We start from the raw sequence: 22744 nt of genomic DNA on the forward strand, positions 1-22744 counted from the left end.
GTAAATATGAAAATGATTGGCAATCACAGTCAGTTGCTAAATATTATTATTATTTGAAAAATACTGATCTCTTCTTTCTTCAAAACTCCCAATACAGTTCTAAGTTCAGTAGAGATATGCTTCTTGCATATCTAGAGATATGGTTCTATGCAATCCATTTGGTTGAAAGGGGAAGCTTCCAATTCTGTCTAAGTACTATAAAATACATTTTATATTGCCTCTCGTGTAACATATCCCAGTACATGCCCTGTAATTGAATCAACCAGCAGTTTAAGGTATCCCTATAATGTACAACTTTGACATGAAATAAATGTCAGAAAAGTGACATGAAAAAGTAAGCAAGTTTTCAACAAGGTTTTTAAATAAAATACCAGGTTCTTCGTATTTCAGTACAAAGCTGAATTTGAGAAGTCGATGATGAATTCAGGACGACAAGGGCTAAATTTGTTTTTTTGCTGCACAGAGTTTTTGCCCAGTGTTTGAAACCCATACAAAAGTTTCCTGAAGCAGGTTTAGCAATAGAAAGTATAGAGTTAGAAGATGTTGAGAGGTGAAACAAATGTATGCACTTAGAAGCAGACAAAGACTTTAAAATCAATGTGTTTGCCTAGTGGCCAAGTCAACATTTTAAGGATTGATTAAATATAGGATTCGATAGAGGATTTGAGCATAAGGGCTGAAAGATACCTTCTGGGTTGCTGCATCCACTCCCTGGCTATCATAAACTTTCTAATATGCATCTTCAAAGTAGTTCCCACATATTCACCCTCTGAATAGAAGACAGTTTCAGAACTCTTTTGATAACTACAGACCTTCTAAAAACCTTATATCTAAAAATACTCATGTTTAGTTTATCATCGTGTGTTCTTCTGCCTTATTCTTTGGTGCAAATAGTTTTTTCTCTTCCTAGTGTTTCTCCTCTTTCCTCCACCTGCAACTATATTAATAGACAGGAACTGTATTCTCCTTCAGTCTATTTTTTTATCTTTGTTTTCAAAGAGCCTTAAGTCTTCTTAATTCTTCCTGTTCAAGATCATCATCTTTCAAAAACTGAGGATAAACTTTTGCTTTATTTTGGAGCCATTTCTAGATTGTTTTAAAATTAGTTTAAAACTTGTTTATGAGATGAGGAGGATGGGGGGGAAAGATAAAGCTCTGTATAAATTTTCCTGAAACTAATGAAGGCTGAAATAACATGTCCATTTTCTCTTTTGAGGTAAATATTCATGGAAGCTAAATTACTATTTATTTATTCCAGATTTTAAAAAGTGAATATATGCCTATTCCTGGCCAGAGGTAACTAAGTAATGATATGTAACATAATGCATTACAAGCAAGACATGATCCTTTTAACTGAACTATAGTCTTGTTTCAGTCCTCACTACCCCACATATAACCACTCTTTAAGATTCAAGTCCCAGTTCTCACCAGCAAATTGAAAATGTTTAATTAAAGTTTTCTTCTTCGTCATTTGCTCTAAACCTACACAATGTGTCCATGAAATAGTCGTTTATTTGATTGTTGGAAGACAGCTTATGATTTCTTCAATTAAGGATTTAAGATATTTGGAAGTACACATGCAACCAGGAACTTATTTCAGAGAAATTAGTTACTGAGAAGCCCACTGCATATGGAAAGGGAGCAGTACTTTTTAACATTGCAGACATAACTGATTATCATAAATCACCTACTTGCTTCTGAAAGTCTATATTCTAATATCTTATAGTGTGCTATGGTAGAAAGATTTTAGTTGGTCCTTGACTATGATACCATGTGTACAGTTTTATCAGTTATGAATAATTTAGGTATTCCAAACACATATCTTACATTCTATCCTCATGTATTCCAGCCCTCCAACTCTTTTTGTTCATTTCTGTGTATCTGCTTCTAAACACGAGCTCTCAATTTGTGAGTGTCTTTCATTCTTCTTCTCTCCCTCTCCTTACCAAATTTCCCAATCGTTTATTCTTCCTAGGATTTCTAAATCTGAATGCTACAAATGAAATATTTTGAAGTACTTCAAAAGTAATTTGAAAACTAGTTTTCATTGCTTGTACAGCTTTCTCTTTATTTCTGAGAGCAATATCCCAAATTATTTACTGCTGTTTCGAAGGCTCAGTGCAAATTCTTTTTTTCAGGGGAAGGAAGATGGGAGCAATATATTTTATACTGGATATAAAGACTTCTTCGTTGTAGTTATTGTGCTTAAAAGTGAGCTACAGTAAAGGTTTTGATGAGACATATAACATTTTCTCATTTGTTACTGATTAACTATCCTTTATATTTCACAGCAGGAATAACCAGTGCAAATTGCATTTGACTTGCTGATAAGAGTTGACATGCAGATACTTATAGGTTCTTTTTGCTTCCTAACCCCGTACATATATATTTTTTGCCCCCTGCAGCTGTAAGTGAAGATGCTATAAGACTAAATGAGACACTCAGAACCCCAGACAAGACCTTGGAGAAGAGTCTCCCAGAACTGCAGAGCGAGGCCGAAAGAATGGTCACAGAATTGAGAAGTAGAAACCTACATTTTCAAGAAAGAATAGCTCAAGATGAGTTAAAGTGAGTAGAGAGAGTCTTCAGCCTCCTGGTGATAATATCTGACTCTTGTAATTGTCATCCATTCCAACCAGGTGTTCAAGCTGGGTCTTTACAGTGAAGAAAAACAGTCTAATATTTCACATCTATTAGTTTAGCATTAGTGTTTTTGGAAATGCTTACGTGCGTGGAAACCAATCCCTAGGAAATTACTTTGCTCCACAGGTACCAGTAATGTTTCTAATCAAATTCTAAGCAATTTTTCTCAGTTTGTATTTAACTTCTACTTCAGACCTGGTAAAGGGTTTTAGTGCCAAGACACTTGTCTGGAAGCTTGTTATTTTTTCTGGAAAAAAAAAAAAATAATAATTGTTCTAATAAAAATATAGTCTGTTTGCAAAGCTTGTCCAGTACCACAGACATTCAAAAGGATGCATTGTACAATACACAGAATAGTATGGATCAGGATATTCCAGCTTCCTGACAAGGTTCAGAAGCCCAGCATTTGGTTATTTAGGTATCTTTAAATATAATATATATATATATATATATATGTTTATATAATTATTGCCAGCTTTTTATAAAGCACTTTGCAAAATGCTGAAAACTTATCTAATCTAGAAAAATACTTGGCTTTAAGTTAAAATTCTGGTAGTGTGTTCTGCATCAGTTAGTGCAGGTATATTCGTAGAGCTAGGCATTACTTAGCAGGCTATCCAAATGAATGTGGTCCACTGAAGTTGTGAAAAGTGTCTCAGAAAACTGGGATAAAAATTTTCAGAACTGAAAACATCAATTATCAGGTACATATATGTTATAGAGGAGTCATAAATAGAATACAATTTTAGTTAAGCATTCCAATCTGTATAAAATCAGATTTTCACTGCCAAACTTACACTTTGTAAAATGGATCTTTTTCTGAAAATTCTACCAGTACAGTATTTCTGCCATACTTCTGATAGTTCTACTTTCTGTTCTCTTGAGAAAGGATAAACTGAAAATGTGTTCTTCGCAAATATTTTATTGCTTTTTCTTCTGCTTCTGCTGAGTCTCTTATATTCTTTCTCTACAGAAATAAATCAGAAACAAGTAGGGCAGAGAAAAAATTAGCGAAAACTTTGAAAGTGATGCCTACAATTTTAAGGCAGGATGGGGGGGGATAATAATATATAATAATAATAATAATCAAATAAGGCAGTTATAGTCCTTGAATGCTACAGCCAACACGAAACTGTCAGGCTTGCTTAAAATCAGTCCAATAGCTAGAGAAGGAAATGCAGTGTGGTTTTTTGAGAGAGAGACATTCTCTCCCTCTAACCATTCTTCCTGAAGTACTCAAAGTGAGTATTTCCATTTCCTGATAAAGGAATATATTTTGTACTAAGAAATACATGAATATACTTACTGACTTAAAGTTGCATGGCAGTATCATAGGGATAGGATTACCTCTTTATAAGCAGTTGTTGAGATCCAAGGAATTTTGATAGTGAACTTTCAGGGCAAGTAGGAAAGATCACTAGATAATATTTTCTGAAACTCTTTTGAAAAGTACTGCCTCATAAAGAAACATGACTTAATACTGCTTAAATAACGTAGTAAGATAGGATGTGTTCTTTAAGGAAATAAATGATAAAGAAATTTAATCATTCTTAAAAATGTGTGTCTGAAGGTGTGTACACACATGCCTGTGTGTGGACATTCACGTGTACTGCTTGCAGACTGAATTGTGATCATATATATATATGTATATATATATTTTGACAAGTCTCAATTACTTTGAAGTAGTTAATCATCTTTACTCTTTGTTGAGATGTAAGTTGGCAGTGATTGTATTCTTCTAATTTATAAGATTTGGTCCACGTTAAATAAGGAAACAACTGAAGTAAAGGCTTCTTGCTTTCAGAGATGGCAAAACTCCTTCTGTCTCCAGCTTTTTCCCTCATTTGTTTTCTTTCAGGATTTCCAAATCAAGTCTGTAAGCTGATTGCCTTATTAATAAGTTATTAGTGATTCCAAATTAGTAAATAATTTCTCTGTAAAGAGAGCATGTTAAAAATACACCAGTTTCTGTCCTAAACCCCTTATTTTATATATTTCTGAAATAAATATTTCAATAGCTTATAACATTCCTACACATCTTCTCAGACAAAACTGAGTTGCTATGGAGGGATTCTACCATTGTATTTAATGGGCTATATAGTGTTTTCTTTGATGTGTGTGATTTCATCTTCCCTGAATTTGTCTGATGGCTTTTGAGACACTGTAAACTTCTATTATCCAGTTTCCTGTAATAATGAGTTGCATAACTCAACTACATATGCTTTTAAGAGCTGTCTCCTGTATTTTGACCTTTTTTTTTTTTTTTCAGATATTTTCAATTTTGTTTCTTGAGAGTCATTGGACAGTTGACTGCATTATCCATGCTACTCATGATTTTATAGTCCTCTATCATGGGCCATTTCTTCTCTGGATAGAACAATTCTAACATCTCTCTCATATACACATTTTTATTTTTTTTTTATTTCTAATATTTCTTGTGTTCCATTGTACTGATTATTTAAAGGATCCAGACTGTACAGCATTCTAGATGTTAGGCCAGACTTGAGATTATTTCTTCTAACACTTCAAAGTTTGGTTCTTTTTCTAGGAAGGTATTAACTGAAAGTATCGTAGATTGAATGTTAAAAAGAGTATTTCAGGAAATTGGTACAGTCCCATCACATAGAAATTCTAGTACATAAAACAAGGAAACGCATGGAGCAGATCTGTTGCTTTGAACTTAGAAAGAGCAGAGGGAAAAATGCACATCAGGTCTATATGGAAGTGTTAGCTTATCTAACTCAAAACAACTCATTGGTTACTGGTCAGATAAACAGCTTGGGCTGTGCTACGAGGCAAGGTCATAAAAAGGAAATCCATCTGTCTCATATTGTTTCTCCAGTACTGCAATCACAAGGGTATCAAAATTTGTTAGGTGTTTAATATAGTTTAATATACTGATAGAAAGAATAATGGAGAAGGTATGGAAAAAAATCTGAATTCCTTTCTACATCTCTCCTGTGACAGGGTGTCAATATTAGGATTTAATTTTTGATTAAATGTTTTCTTTTTAGATATTTTAAATTCACAGTGTGATTAATTTTTGTCATCAAACCCAAAGACAGGGCAGATGGAGAAAAAAAATCCATCTCAGAAAATCCCAGACCTAAGGTAATAATTTGGCATTCCTTGGCTCCAGTTAACATTCTTCATCTAAATTAGGCCCAGTGGCAGGATATCGTTTCCACCTTTTTATTTTTTTTGTGTTTGTGGTGGTGTTTGTGTGTATGTGTGTTTGTATTTATTTGTGTGTTTATTTATAGTATGTTGCTTATCTTAATCTGTAATAAATAGAAGTGTGATAGATTTCTTATATACGTATTAGCTGTCCTACAAATTCCTATATACTTAGGATTTTTCTTTCTCTGAAGCATTGTTTTAAAATGATAAGCCTTTAAAAAAGGCACAAAAAAGTACTTTTTTTTTTTTTTTGCTGTCTGTCATAGCATTGCATGTTGCAGTGATGTTGCATTATGTGGAATTGATTAAAAGACATGATAACGTGAAGCAGAGAAGTGTCATGGCATGGAGACTCCAGTACTCCTATCCTTTAAAACTGGGTGCAGCAACTCTCTGGTGATTAAGAAATATTGTTTCCCTTGCCAAAAACAAGCACTTGTGAACTTTCTATTTCTATGCTGTCATAGTCCACTAAAAATATCCAAGAATTTATTTTAGGTAAGCAAAATACTTTGGCTATGGGAAGTCATAAATCCAAGGATCCTGGGCGTTGTTTATGTCACAGGAAAGTATTTATGATTTTTGATCACAGAGCAGTTTGTCTGCTCCAAGACTGCTTGAAATCAGGCATATCTATCTTCTCTCCCCTCTGTTTAAGGTGCTAAAGTGCTTTGTGTCACATGCTTTAATAATATGTATGAAAGAAATCTTTTTGACAAATTGAAATGTTTCAGAAAAACTCACTTTACTATCAAGAATGTCAACTTAAAAAAAAAAAAAAAAGAAAGAAAGAAAAAAAAGAAAATACCTAAGTGAGATTTTAAAAGTTAAGAAAAGACCTAAGTGTAACCATTGTTTTATTTTATTAAGCATTTGTTCTCTTGAAAGTTACTTTGCTATTTAATTGTCCATTTCATTTGCATGATATTAAGAATATTCTCATGGGTGTAGAGAATATGATCTCAGTTACCTTCGTGGGTGGTTATATATTGCAGGAATGCAGAAGATCTTTTGAATAAAGTGAAGAAATCATTTGGAGAACCCAGTGAGAAAAATGAAGATCTCAAAAATGAAGTCCGGGACAAGCTAGCAAACTACCACACCAAAGTTGATGATGCACGAGATCTGCTAAGAGAAGCTATGAGTAAAATTAGAGAGGCTAATCATTTATCTGCAATCAACCAAAAAAACATGACCATGGTAGAGGTGAGTGCTGACAAGTTGTATCCTTGGTTAACTTAAAAAGTTTGAAACTTTGCATGAACTATTATTATTATGATGTAACTATTATATCTTGAAACAAAAGATAAAAGCAAGACAAAAATGTTATTCAAATAGAACTAAATCTGAGATAATTAAAAGCAAACGTTTTCCTCAGAACAAGAACATGCATTGGCTTGTAAAAGGAGTATTACTTCACAGCTTTCTTTACCAAAGTACTACTGACTGCTTTTAAACATTAAGTGGAGGGTGCCATTGAATTCATTATTCTGGGGGAGGTTAAATTCATCCCGGTATAAGTAGTTGCGCAAAATTCAAATCCTGTGCTCAAGATTTAAATAAAGTTCAGTTAAAATCTTTGTCATGTATTTGCTCCTGGAAAGCTTGCACTTTGATCTCTCTCTCCAACCCCTGGGAAGAAGACTGAAGAGGATATGTGGATATTATGGAGTAATAAATCAAACTCTATCCTCTGTAGTTAGTACTTGTTATTAATGATCTCCCTCATAGCAGAGGGGTCTGCTTCTGATTTAAAGTGCAGAGACTCAAAGAGCACATTATACTGTACATTAACAAGCATTTAACCAAGATATAAAGAGTAGAGACAACTTAATGAAGATAAATGTTTCTACCCTGTTTATATCTTGATGAGTTTTCACCTCACGTACAATGATGAGGTTAGGGTTCCAAGACCTCAGTCTCAGCAGAGATTTGTGGGCTTGACTGAATTAAGGGAATACGGTGCCGTAAGGGAGTTAGGTGATCTCTGTTCTCTGCATTTCTTTCCCAAAGGTGAATGGAGAAAGGTTGGAGAAATTACCTGCTATCTCAGTTTTTTTAAATATTCTTTCCATCACAGTATGAAAGTGCCTGAAGGCATCCTCTCCAGTGGTCTTACCCACTACCAAGTGATTTTGAGCAGTTTTTTTGCTTTATTTTAACCTCTGTTTTGACCAAGAGGTCATCACAGCACCATGACTAGAATGCCATGGTCTCCTATCAGACTAATCTGTAATACTAAATGAATCTTATACAGGAAATCACCAGTTACTTATTTGACATTCATTCTTTTTATGCAATATGCAGTATTTTTACCAGATGGAAAATCAAGAATCCTTAGGTTGTTCTGAACTATTGTCTTTTATTTTACATTCATTAATTAGTGAAATGCCAGTGGATGTGAATTTCAAAGCTGCAGAATATTTTAATAAGTTCTGTCTTCATGGCCAGTGTAGATAATTGTCAAAATGAGAAACTTGCCCATCTGGGTAAGGATTAGGATTTCTAACTTCTTTCTGATTCATTTTGCCATAATACTACAGTCAGTTGCCTCTGAAAACCTACCATGTGAGAGGAGAGATACAAAGCTGGGGACAGGAGAAAGAAAGATATCTTATTTTAAATATGTTCTATTGCTGTAACTGTCTTCCCTCAGCAAGTTCTGAGAAGTCTGACCTTTGTGGCATAGTGAGAAAATGTGGTCTGTATTGGGATGTCAGTATTTGAACTGGTATCACCTTTTTATTAAACAACTCATATTTTTATTTTTGTGAACACATCCTGTAGAAAAAGAAGCAAGCTGTAGAAGATGGCAGGCAAGATGTTGAAAAGAGTCTGCAAGAAGGGAATGACATCCTTAATGAAACCAACAACCTTACAAATGAAATCAGCTTAGCTGTGGAGGTGAGTATTTTATCATCCTTATATGAGAATTAGTAAAATAAAGCATCATTATGGAAATAAAATAGCTAATTAAAGTAACACCTTATTTTTCTTTTTATTAATCAATATTAGAATATTTGAATTGGAAGGAATAATTTTTCTATTGCTGTATGACAGAAAAGCTAAGCTAGTATATAAAAATGATTAAGTTTGAGATTTAAATGATTCATTGGATTGCACAAAGATTTAGCTCATCATTTTTCATGGACTCTACCTCCTTTTATATATGATATTGTGATTGTGGTACTGACTTTGTCTTTAGAATTGCAGATGCAGCAAACCTGTTCATAGTCTCATGGTGACTCTGATCTAGATGTAGATTTATCTGCACAAAAACTGTGTGCATATCAGAAGGAAACTTCAGAAATAATTTGTTGCTTGTGGCAACAATTTTAAGTCTAGATAGATCGGGGAGATGAGAGGATTGCACTCTCATTTTACATAAAATTTTTGAAAATTCTGCCTTAAGAGTTTTGTCAATGGAGTTTGCAGCTAAGGCTGAAAAAAAAAAAAAAAAAAAAAAAAAGAAATATGATTGGTTCCGGAAATATTTCTATCTTGCACTGCAAATTGATACAATGAATGGAAAAAAAAGCCATGTGGAGAAATGGGAAGGGAAACATTCTGAGACATCTTATTGGGACAGGAATGGCAGGTTTCCCAGAAGTATAGTTCTTACTCAGGTATTTTAATATTCAAAAATATATGGATCACTCAAAGGGTCATGAAACATAAACTTCTGTCCTTGGTTAGTTTCTACTGGGGGTATGACCACAAATTGTTATGACTATGACATCTACATTTAGGTAACAAATCCAAATTAGAGTTAGTAAGTACTTAAACTGTGCAGTATCTTAATTGTGAAATAACAACTCAGGAGAGACAAGTGGCTGGGGTATATTGTTTTATCTCCCTCTGCTCTCCAGTCCAACCATTCCTGTATTCTTTCCATATTAGTTGCCTGAAGTGTTAATGTGTCGGTAAGTTATGAGATAATATCTCACAAAGAAAATATGTAAAGGGTTACAGAGCGCTTGCATTCATCTGATTAAAGATCTTTCTTATGTCATCTTATGTCAGTATGTAGAAGGTGTTGCAGATAAGATACAGTCAATGTCCGATCAACTGAAGGATAAAATAGATGACTTATCACAAGAAATTCATGACAAAATGCTTCCAGAAAAGGTGTTGCAAGCTGAGAACCATGCAGCCCAGCTGAATGAATCATCTGCAGTACTGGATGGGTAAGACAGCCATTCATTGATGATGATAAAAACACAAAGCATGTTTGTAAAGGTACTTGACAGAAATTGAAGGACATTCTTTTCAGACTTTGACATCCGTCATTGAGGATATACAAATATACAATGTTCTATATGAGTATGCAACTATACAATTAAGTGAGAAAAGCTGAATTTATGTCTTTGATAAAAGTGTGGGGTTTAGGTATGTCAACATGAGACAGCAGCTTGAGATAAACCCCCAAACCAACAGGTAGGAGAAGTTTTTCCTCTGATTGACATTATCATTTCTGTTTGGCCAAGCTGTGGAAGGGACAGTGGAATGTCAGCTGTGGTAGTTTCACATTGATGGCTAGCTAAGCTCTGCTACATCACTCTCTCACCTCCCCTCCTCGAAGGAACAATAGGAGAAAAAGCTATGAAAACAGACTCAAGAGTTGAGATAAGGACAGGGAAATCACTCACCAATTACCATCACAGGCAAAACTCAGTGTAGGGAGATTACATTAATCTGTTGATAATGGACTTAGAGCAATGAGAAGAAAAAGCAAAATAAAAACACCTTTCTACTATCCACCCTTTTCTACCTCCTCCCCACTGAATGGTGCAGGGAAATGGGGAATGGGGGTTGCAGTCTTTCCATAATGTTTTGTCTCTGCAACTCCTTCAGTCAGTTTCTTCCCCTGCTCCAGCATGGGGTCACTCCCACAGAATGCAGTCCTTACTGAACTGATCTTACTGGGCTTCCCACAGTTTGGTTCCTCAAGAACTGCTCCAACATGGACGGGTCCCCTCTGGGTGGCAGCTCCCACCAGATCACCTGCTCCTGCATGGGCTCCTCCATGGGCTGCAGCATAGAGAACTGCTCCACCATGGGACGCATGGGCTGCAGGCGGACAGCCTGCTCTACCAGGGGCCTTTCCCCATGCCGCAGGGGAACTGCTGCTCCCTGCCTGGAGCAACTCCTGCCCTCCTCGCGCACTAACCTTGGGGTCTGCAGGGCTGTTTCTCCTACATTTTCTCACTCATCTCTCCCAGCTTCTGTTGTGCAGCAGTTTTTTTCCCTTCCCTAACTCTGCTATCCCAGAGGCCCATCCAGCATCACTCCCTGGCTCGGCTCTGTCCAGCAGCAGTTCCCTTTTGGAGCTGGCTGGAGCTGGCTCTGATCTGACATGGGGCAGCTGCTGGGCTCTGCTCACAGAGGCCACCCATGCAGCACCTCCACTACCAGAACCTTGCCATGCAAGCCTAGTACACTACCATCTATTGTTCTATATAGATGTCATTCCTACAAGTGTTTCTGAATGCACAAAATATACAATAGCAGAGATGCATGTTTGTTTTGCTTATCACTACGTAGGTTAACTTGCTTTTTTTAAGGTTTTAAAACTGTACAGTTGCAGGAAGTAGCATGCAGGAAGGAGCTGACCCCCACCAATACACAATGCATTACTAGAAGATTTGGGTGCATTGTTATTTTGAGTGTGGTAGTTGATGTGTTACTATTTGAAAAGTGTTTTATGATGTGTTAGGCAAAGTACTAGAGAAAGACAGATCCCTGTGGGTGCAACTGTGTGAATACTAAAAGACAGAACAAAACACACCATTTGTTTTGAAAAGTATAAATTGCTGAAGAAGAGTAGTCTCCTTGGTGGTACCCTAGTGCACAAATTTGTCCTTAGTCAAATAATTAAATGCTCAGAAATGAATCACAGAATCACAGAATTTCTAGGTTGGAAGAGACCTCAAGATCATCGAGTCCAACCTCTGACCTAACGCTAACAGTGCCCACTAAACCATATTCCTAAGCTCTACATCTAAATGTCTTTTAAAGACTTCCAGGGATGGTGACTCCACCACTTCCCTGGGCAGCCTGTTCCATGGATGAATGGATGAATTTGAGCAAATAATGGTCAATTGAACAGAAAGTTCTTCAGATGCATTATGTCATTCAGATTCTAGCCTGAGCCATAATCATGTATCAGGCAATACCTGGTTCTGCTCTACAGAGCACCATGTGAAAATGACATTAAGGTTGACATAGTCATTACATAGCTCCAGTATGATACTGGGCTACTTAAATCTCCATATGATACTTGCACAAGAGAAGTTTGGGCTTTGAGAGTCATGTTCAGTTTCTTTCCTTCTTGGCTAAGTCTGTGTATTCATTTAAAAAAAAAAAAAAAGAAAAAAAAAAAAAGGAAAAAATATGTGTCTGTGTTTCTCTTGTAAGCTGTTTCATATATCTTATGATGCTTATATACTGTAGTGCCCTCAGATATACTCTTGATTTACACAGCTTGACTTACCATATGTTTATTGCTAGTGTTGATGTGAAAAAAAAAAAAAAATGAACTTTCTCTTACAGGGCCCATTATGTGTTTTCATAAATATTGGTTAAAAGCAAGCAGTATGTTTTTATTTTTAAGGTGACCATTTTGGTAGGAGACACTTGTCATGGTGCTAATTTGTGTACTGTCAGAAATCCTCCATGCTAACAGACCGAAATCCATCTAGTGGTTTCACAACACTGCCCCAAAATGGATAGGTGTGATAGGCAAAAATATTTAAACCTAAGTTCAGAAACTTTGTTTTCCATTCACAACTTTCACATTCCATTATATGAGTTAGAATTGCAGTTCCCTTTGTTTATATGACCACAGCCCTCCCCGTAGAAGAATGACACTTTATAATGTGTCATGAATATTATTTCATGGAAAGACCCCCAGAAAAGGTTGTTTTGATTGGGGGCGGGGGGGAGGAGGGGACTTTTGTTGTTGTTTTTCTGCATTTAAAAAGGCAAGTAATAAATAGAAAGTGTAATTTGCAACACTAAGACAATATCCAAAGATCATGGATAATCTGCATCCTGGACCTGTCCTCAGTATAGTTTCAGGGTTTTATTTTCTCAGAAACACTGCATGAATAAAAAGCTGGAGATTTTGTGTTTTGTTATTGTTGTTGTTTAATGATTGACAGTTTAGCCTGTTGTTGTTGCTTACACCCTATAAAGTTACCTGAGACTTTAATATCCCAAAGACTTGTGAGCAGATGCTTAACACATTTCTTTCTTGCCAGCATCTGTAATTTTGAGGAAAAGGCATGGATTTATCTCTGATAAAGCATCTGATACTTGCAAAATTATTGGCTTCACATATAGTGGTCACAGTACTCTAGATACTCATTCTAATTTATGTTTTGAGGAGTACTTAAAATAATGATATTTGTAGTTTCCTGAGTAAAAAAGGTTTAAGGGTACTGTTTCTAGAAGAAAGCAGCTTTTGTAAATGGAATATGGACTGAACGATTATGACACACATCAGTTTTGTTGTGCACCTCTGGGCTTAAAGACTAGTGTCACACCTAACTACAGTAGATCTAAATCCAAATACAAAATACAATCCAAAACTATCCAAATACCAATAGTTGGCATGGAGGAACTAAGGAAAGAAGCAGATAAAATGTAAATATAAGAACACTTTGCCTCTTTAACGAAAAGTTGACAAGACAAATTTTGAGGTAGGGGTTTTTAACTGTGTCAACTAGACTTTTTAAGGGTGTGCATATGTGCTTTTGTCTTAACATAGATCTTAGGTAGCTTAGGGTAGTGTTTAAGCCATGTTTACTGTGGTGCAGCAGTATCATGTATACTTCTATCTGGTCCAAACATCACCTTCAGTTTCTCAATATACACAATAAATAATACAGAATCAAATCAAGAACACTTCAAATTATATCTAAAAGCAAATTATTAAAAATTAAAATTTCTAGATTGGTCAGATACATAATTTTAAAGGAGAAAGAAATACCAAAGTCCTATGTCATCCTGCATCAGGATAAAGTTGTTTAGTTCATGCACTGACATTAAAGTCAAACTTTATAGCAATATGCAGTCTCTCTCTATCTATCTTAGGAATTCAAAAATATATCTATCCTCACAGCTGGCACTTGGGTATCTTTCAGCTAATACTAAATTTGCTGAAAAATACCATTTCATCTTACAAGAGAGATTGAGGGAGAGCTCCTTCTCTCAAATCACCCCCTAAGGCTTCAGATAGCATACTGATTGATGGTGAGGGTGTTCTCTTGAAAGTTAGAACATAGAACAGTTCATGAATTTAACCTAGGGAAAAAAAATATATATTTATGTATTTATCTATCCTGTATACAGATAGGTATTAGGACAGGCTTTTCTTCCTTATGCCTAATTGCCTGCTGATGAACAGACGTCACTGGTATGTGGAAAATTCAGTTTAGTTCCCTCCTAACCAGAGGGTATATGAACCATGTTTCTAAGCAGTACTTCAACTACTAGCTAAATAGCTATGGTGGGCTGCACATTTCTCTAACAGAGTATCAAAAAAACTTACTCTAGCCTAGTGAGCTCCATCTGTATTTGAGGAAGGAGATAGATAAATATCTGTCTCTTTTTCTCTGTCAATAAATCTATCTCCCCCTTTCCATCAATAAAAAGTATTTTTTTTAAATGTTAACAGCAAAAGGAGGACCAGAGAAAACAATACTTGGAAGACGATGGTCACCTCACAAACAGGGACATAGATGAAGCAGAGACATTTAATGCCTTCTTTGCCTCTGTCTTCAACACCAATGATGGGCTCTGGGACCCCAGGTGTCCTGACTTGGAGGACCATGACTGTGATAATGATAAACTTCCAGCCAACCCCGAACGTGTGTGGAACTTGCTGCTCCAGCTGGAAGAACTGGAAGCCTATGGGGCCTGATAGGATTCATCACAGGGCACTCAGAAAGCTGGCTGATGGTATTGTTAGACCTCTCTTAGGTTGTTTTTTTCAAAGGTTTTGGGAATCTGGAGATGTCTCAGTTGACTGGAAGCTAGCAAACATTGTTCCAATTTTCAAGAAAGGCAAAAAAGAATACCCCAGTAATTACAGGCCTGTCAGACTCATTTCAGTGCCTGGTAAAATTATGGACAAAATTATTCTGGGAATTACTGAAAAACAACTGAGGGACAAAGTGGTCATTAGTCATAGGCAACATGGGTTCATGAGGGGAAGGTCCTACTTAACAAACTTAATTTCCTTTTAAGATAAGGTCACCTATCTAGTTGACAATGGAAAGCCTGATGATGTGTTTTTTGGGGGGTATTTCAGTAAAGATTTCAATACTGTTTCTTGCAGTATACTTCTGGATAAAATGTCCAGCATACAGCGAGATAAAAAACGTAATAGCATGGGTGAACAATTGGCTGATGGGTCAGGCTCAAAAGGTTATGTTAAATGGGATTATATCAAGTTGGTGGCCAGTCACTAGTAGGGTTCCACAGGGCTCCATTTTAGGGCCAGTTCACTTTAATGGTTTTATAAATTACTTGGACGTTGGATTAAAAGGTGTTTTGAGGAAGTTTGCCATTGATACAAAACTGGGAGGAACTGACTCCATGAGGGTAGAGAGGCTGCCAGACAACTGGGCAATCACCAGCCATATGAAGGTTAGCTAGAGTAAATGTCAGATTCTGCACTTGGGAAGGGGCAATCCTGGCCATACATACAGACTAGGGGTCAAAAGGCTGGAGATCAGCCCTGCAGAAAGGAATATGAGGATTTTGGCCAATGTCAAGCTGAATCCGAGTCCCCAGTGTTCCTGGGCAGCCAGGAGCATCAACTGTATCCTGGGGTGCCTCAGGCACAGCACTGCTGGCCAGCTGAAGAAAGTGCTTGTCCTGCTCTGTTCAGTGCTGATGTGCCCTCACCTTGAGTACTGTGTGCAGTTTTGGGTGCCACAGTATTAAAAACAAACAAACAAACAAACATAAAACTATTAGAGAGCGTGCAAAGGAGGGCTACAAAGGTGGTGTAGGGTATATGGGTGAAGATGTATGAGAAGCAGATGAGGTCCCTTGGTTTGTTAAGCCCAGAGAGAGCAGAGAAAGCTGAGGGGAGGCCTCATGGCAGCCTGCAGCTCCCTCAGGAGGAGAGTGGAGGGGTGGACACTGAGCTCTGCTCCCTGGTGACAGAGACAGGACACGAGGGTACAGCATGGAGCTGGGGCAGAGGAGGGTCAGGTTGGATATTAGTAAAAGGTTCCTCAATGGAAGAAGATGCTGGGCACTGGAACAGGCTCCCCAGGCAAGTGGTCGGGGCACCGAGCCTGCTAGAGTTCAAGAAGCATTTGGACAAAGCTCTCAGACGTAAGGTCTGATTTTGGGGTGGTCCTGTGGTAGACTTAGGTGGTCCAGGAGTTAGACTTAATGATCCTTGTGGGTTCCTTCCAACTCAGGATATACTATGACTGTATGATTCTATGATTCTAGACTCTTCCAGGAATGATGCAGAGGCAGCCCAAAGGAAATTTATCTCCTTCTGTTATCTATGCATGGAGTCCAGGGAATATACCCTTTGTCCCCTTAGTATTTTATTTTGTATTGTGTAGAAATCATTAAACACTCATTGAAGCAAGTATTCAAACCCAGCTGTCCCGATTCTCCAGAGAATAGATTAGTTATGAGGTTAGGGAATTAATTTCAGTTTCTTCCACGCATTCTGTCTCAATGACTTAAGTATTTTGTATAGGCTGAAGCAGGACTAACCCCTGCCTCCCTGACATTACCATATGCATCAATGTCCAGAGCATTTCCCTGAGAGGCAAAGATCCAAGTTGACATCCATTCTTGTCCAATTCAAGCAGTGAATTGGAACTTTTTACCCTTTTTCAGGGAAAGTAGGATAGGCATTAAGATATAACATGTTCTGAGAGAGATGTCTTCAAGTTCATTCTGTATGTGCAATACTTCTTTGTAGAAAATATTTGAATATGTCACATGCAGAGAGTGCAAGAAAAACGATTTCTCTAGTCTGGTGTCTAAAAATTCCCTTGAAAGTCAGTTAGCTGAGCTCTAACCCCTGCACCAAGAATATTATTTGTTTATAATTATCTTTTAATTTAATTGTAATTATTAAAATGGAGCATTTCATATAAATGGAACACTCCATTCAATATGAAGTATTATTGGTTATGTTTTTCATTTTGGTAAGCGAAATGAAAACTGAACATTTAGGATTTGTTTTAGATAATGAGATTTCTGTGTTTGGAAGCCAGACCAAGAAAAGGGTGATTCACACAGACTGCTCTAAAATATCCCTATGATGGTGTTCCCCATGTTCAGACAGTTCAAACTTCAGTGAATAGCCTGACTCATCCCGTAACCTATAAACCTACATTATGTGTATGTTATCCATTATAGTATATAATCTACTGTATGGTAGATAATAGTAGATAGTAAATTTATATTTATGTTATATATAAGTATTTAGATTTATAAATCTGTATATATAGAGATTTACAGATTTTTATATATATATTAAAGAGTATATAATATCTACTATGTATGTATATCTACTAAAGTGTGTGTATATCTGTGTCTATGTAATGTATGTATATAATATCTACTATTTATTAAGCACTGCACTGTCTTATCTCAGTGCCTGATCCATTTTTATTTCACATAACCTCCTTGTTAACAAATGTTATTCTTCTGTGTCTTTTTGCACAGATGAAATATGAATTCTCTTACATATATAATGCCAGAACTCCTGAATTTTCAAGTGTAGTATTGCTCTCTAAAGCAATGTCTTAGAAATAACCTTAGAAATAAAGGCTGTTGGGTTTGAAGAAGTAGGCTACTATATTCTATTGAGCTCTGATAGCAGGTTTAATGATGTGTTTACTTTTTCCATCCCAACAGAATCCTTGCTGAAGCCAAAAACATCTCTTTCAATGCCACACTTGCTTTCAATGCTTATACTAACATCAAGGATAACACGGATGAAGCTGAAAAAGTTGCCAAGGAAGCCAAGGTTCTTGCAAATGAAGCTATACAAGCGGTAAGAAAAATAAGTAAATCTGGAAGTAAATAATAATAATTATAAGAATATTATAGATATATAATATAATATAAATTTTCAGAGGAAACAGAGAACTTTTAAAAATAGGATTCTAAGCTAAAGCCAGTTCTGCTGCCTGAGTCATAATGAGGAGCTTGGCTCCGTAGACCAGAAAACATTCTGAGCATAGCCAGAATTGTTTTTATACCTAATTTTGAAGGAGTTAATGGCTAATTTGTAGAAGCTGGTCAGAGAACAATTGATGTGCGCTTCACAGGCACACAAAAAATCACCAAGGAAATTACGGTATTATATAAAATAGGCAGACCCTGTATTTGATACAGAAACATACAGGTGAACAGAAGAAACTTGCAGTTAGAACACTTGCATGTGCAAAAAATTAGCTTGCAGAGAGCTACTTCGGTCAAATAGATTGCAAGAACAGTAAAAGCAACAACATGCTGAAAAAGTCTGTATTTTTGAGATGGATAAAGTGATTTAGTTGTTGCACAAATATTTCAATATTTTTAGACAGTTTAGATTGGTAACTTCTGTTTCATATAATACTAATTACTACATGTATATTTCTCTCTTGATGGGAAAAAAAAAGTCACCTCACATATTAGTGTATGCTGGTTCTCTCAATAGTTATTTGTTTCTCTAGAACTGCTAATTACTCTGCAGAAGTAAATAAGGAGTTCTGGATTATCGTGTTTTTGGTTTTTTTTTTTCTGTGCATTTACATTTAATACAGATATTTATCCTTTGTTTCTTTCATGATTAACAGTGAATGAAGCAGGCAGCTGTTGTAAGAATTGAGAAGGGAAAAAGAAAAAAAGATACATATAGCAGTCAAGAAAGAAAGCGAGCAATTACAGTTTGACTACAAATGAGTATAAATCAGATGGTGAACTAGCAGATTATACCATGGGGTGAAAGTGGATAGATAGTTTGAAAAGGATAGAGGTGAAGAGATGGACAATATTATGCAAGTGAGTAGCAAGGAGAGACTAAGATACTATTTGGGTGGGGTTTTAAGCATCTCGTCTCTATACATTCATTAGATGAAGCCTGTTTATGTTCTTTGCTGTATATGTGTAACGGGGGTAATAGGTGTCTAGTTGATAAAGAGGAAAATGGAGAGAGCTACTGCCTTTTAAACGTAATTGGCTATATAGAGAGATAATCAGTGGTTTACCATCATGCTGCTGCAGAGCGAGGTAGACTTTACACAGTATTTGGTAAACATGTTAGGATTTGGGGCCCAATTGAAAAAAATTGTGAAGTTCAGTCATTGTTTAACCATTCTATTTTTATTTATTTATTTATTTATTCCTTAATGGAAAGAGCCAGATATTTGCTTGTCCTAGTTCAAAAGTTTAACTGCTAAAATCAGTAAATCAGAAAGAGGCTTCTCTTTCTACAAGGAGCTTACTTGTAGCTGAGCTTTAACAGGACAGGAGTGCCCCCATGCTGTCGTGCAGCTCCATGGTTCAAGCACTAGCCTAGAAGGCATCATTTGTGGATTTGAACCCCTTCAGACTAAGCAAGTCCTAGAAACTGTTCCCTCCTTCTCAAGTAGGTGCTCTTTGGGCCAATGTATAGAAGACAGAAATAATCTCTTTCTGCTGCTTCTGGAAGATGGAGCCATATTCTTTTCTTTCTGAAAGTACCTGTGGGTGCCGATCTTTTGTAAAGGACTCTGATCTGCAGAAGCTAGCAGATAACAGAGGAGAGGTCTGAAGTTCACCTGCATCACTGAACCTAGCCTTTCCTAGCAAATGATAGTGTTGGGTCTGTGGAGGGAAGGTTTTCCAACAGTAGCAAGCTGGTGCATAAACTAGAAATGCTAGAACTGGGCTGAGTTTTAAGTTCCACCCTGCAAGTGACTGAAGTAAACAATATATGGGAGCCTCAGTGATATATCAGAATTTGGGGTTGTTTTTGTTTTTAACAGGAAGATTAATTTGTTTTTAAATTAAGCTAATGTTGCTAAAGGCAAGAACAACAACAACAAAAAAATGCTTAAAATCCGTCGTGATTACAGGAAGCCTGATAAATGACTGGGAAAAAATGTATTAAAAATATGACAGAAAAATTCCTCCTGAGCTTTTTATGATGGATTTGCTCTCCCCTTTAAAAGAAAAATAAATTTATCACAGATGAGAAATCTCTAGCATTCAGGCAGCTTCAATACCCCATTACTTAGCCAAGACAGTAACTGACTGAAGAGTAGAGTCATGTTAACAAACCCAGCTTGTGTCTCTCAGATCAGAACTATAGTTTTAAAACACATCTTGAAGAAGTAATTTTCTTCTTAGTCTTTTTTAGACTAGTAACTGGAACCACAGGTGACATGTTAAGTGTTTAGGGTCCTGCTTGCTTCTTTTCTTCTTACTCCCTTTGTAGTGGCACCCAACATAACTATTGGGGTGCCATTACATTCAGTGTCCTGAGGTGCAATTCATTCATAACATCTTGGTACTTCAGAATTCTCAGCTTCCCCGAGACTTCTCATTCTTTCTCCAAGATTGTGAAAATGAGAGTAGCCTTAGCTCTCACAGAGGTGAAGGCATCTCAGAATGTAAATGTATGTGAAAAGAAGATCCTTTATTTAAAAAATAAGGCAGAGCTGTTTTAATGGATGTGAATTAGGACAAAAAACAACTTACAAGTGTAAAGGTGAATTTAAGTATTTGATCCTCAAAACTGCCCCAGTGGATTTGCATATGTGCTTGGAGCTGTACCTCTTCAAGTGACCAAAACTACTGACATGTCAGCAGGTTTAGGCACCATAATGCCTATTTCATGCTTACATGCATTCATGAAACCTTGGGGAAAAAAAAAAAAATCCCTCCATACTGCAAAAGCCCCAGCAATTCTTTGTCTGATACATGTTCAGACCGTGCCCAGCATGTGCTGAGTCTTCACAGAATGCTGTGGCCATTGCTAATCTAATTCAAATTTGCAGCCTGTAGCCTTATCCCTGTCAATGTGCATTCAGTGATTCGCACAGCCATCCCTGGGAGATCTGGAGGGATCTTCTTCATCCCAAAATAGTTCTGTAATCCACCAGGCTATGTGCTGAACTGAAATAGGAAGAACTTCTTTACCAAAAGGGTTGTTAGACATTGGAACAGGCTGCCCAGGGAAGTGGTGGAGTCACCATCCCTGGAAGTCTTTAAGAGACGTTTAGATGTAGAGCTTAGGGATATGGTTTAGTGGGGACTGTTAGCGTTAGGTCAGAGGTTGGACTCGATGATCTTGAGGTCTCTTCCAACCTAGAAATTCTGTGATTCTGTGAAATCTTACTTCTTCTGCAGAAGGTGGATCATTTGGCAAGAACAGAGTTCAAGAGTCACGGAAGTAGTAGAAAAAGGAAGACATGGGATATTTTTTCCTGAATTCATTCCTTACCCATAATTATTGCTAATTATGGATTTATAGAGCTTTTCAGTAATTTGATACATGTTTTTCTTTTGGTGCTAAACCTTGTTAAAATTATTGCTAACCCAAGGAAAGGAAGAAACAGACCATTAAGGATGATGTATGGTTTCAGTGGCAGCATTTTGTATTATGTTATTATAACAGCACTTATGCCTCTAACCCAAGAATGAGATGGCATTGTTTGAATACATAATGAGATCCCACTCCTGCTACAAGATGCCACAAGCAGTCAAGCTGCACAAAGTTTGTATAGGGCAGGGGGTGTGGAGGGAAGCACAGAGTGAGGAAGTTACTGTCCCCAGTGTATGTACACTCTGGAACAGATAGAATTAGAACTTAGATTCCTGAGACACTGTGGTTTTCCAATTTGTCTTGAACCATGGTAATTTTTTACTTTTTTTTTTTTTTTCATTTTTACAGCAGGTGTACCAATTTAGAAAACAATATAAAAATCCCTTAGCTGTCAGTCTTATTAAATCATAAAAGGATTCATCATGACCCAAGCTTGCCGCAAGCTGGGCATAAACTTTACCTCACACTGCCAGAAAATATTTGTTTTTTTCATTATTGACTTCATCATAACTCAACATTCCATAAGCCGGAAGAAAAGCTAGCAAAAAAAGTATGTTTTGCATTTGATTTTTTTGATTAATCCTCCCTTGCAGAATTATTTGAAAATTAATATAAAATAAAGCTTTTAATCAGTACAAGTGTATTTGTCTCCGAAGGGCCTTTATGCTGAAATTTGTTTCTGACTAATTGCCAGCCCAGACCTATTTATTGTCCCTGATTTGATATTTGATATAAAACTTCTTGTTTTTGCATTGCAAATCTGGCCTTCCAATGTATTTCTATTGACTATAAACTGCTTTAACAGCCAGTCGACCATGCCTAGTAATTTAATAATAACAACAATCATTATTTTTGAAGTCCGTGGGCACATGGACCTAAGTTTTGATGCTAATGGGAAAAAGAATATGTAGTAGTATTATCTGATTTGACAGGTGCATCTGCTACAAAATCTGGCCAACTGTTCTTCCTTCAGGAGCAATCTTTTGCTTAACTGGAAAGTCATTTTTTTGCTGTTGTTTGCTTTTTTCTTTTTTTTTTTTCTAGGGTTATATGTGTTTTTCTGTTACTGGTGCTACTTATATTAAGTGATAAAATCTATTTAAAAAAAAAAAAGGTATTGTTGTTTTGTTGATCTTTCAAACATATTTTCTGTTGATATGGGGAAGAATTTATAGTAGGAACAGCTTAATAGTTCAAGTGTGCTTGGCAGTCATATAGGTCATACTTCATAAAATCACTTAGCCCATGATGAAAGCTGAGAATAAATTCAGATCCCATGACTACAAGGAAGAAGTATGGTAGATGTATCCCAGTGACATGGCCACACATGCCATGAGATATACCTTTACAAAAAAA

At 36.5% G+C, this 22744-nt stretch overlaps 1 protein-coding gene across 12 annotated transcripts in view; it reads left to right on the forward strand.

The window, feature by feature from the left end:
• LAMA2 (laminin subunit alpha 2) overlaps positions 1 to 22744 on the forward strand; it is a 375103-nt gene that overhangs the window by 288404 nt on the left and 63955 nt on the right. For all 12 annotated transcript variants that reach the window (XM_082757554.1, XM_082757553.1, XM_082757545.1 and 9 more), the window contains 5 exons: positions 2406 to 2568; positions 6819 to 7029; positions 8611 to 8727; positions 9847 to 10010; positions 17731 to 17869. In XM_082757554.1, coding sequence (XP_082613680.1) covers positions 2406 to 2568; positions 6819 to 7029; positions 8611 to 8727; positions 9847 to 10010; positions 17731 to 17869 — 794 coding nt within the window. The remainder of the gene's footprint in view (positions 1 to 2405; positions 2569 to 6818; positions 7030 to 8610; positions 8728 to 9846; positions 10011 to 17730; positions 17870 to 22744) is intronic.

Source organism: Aythya marila (genome assembly GCF_965140915.1).
Source record: "Aythya marila genome assembly, chromosome: 3".
NCBI classification, from domain to species: Eukaryota; Metazoa; Chordata; class Aves; order Anseriformes; family Anatidae; genus Aythya; species Aythya marila.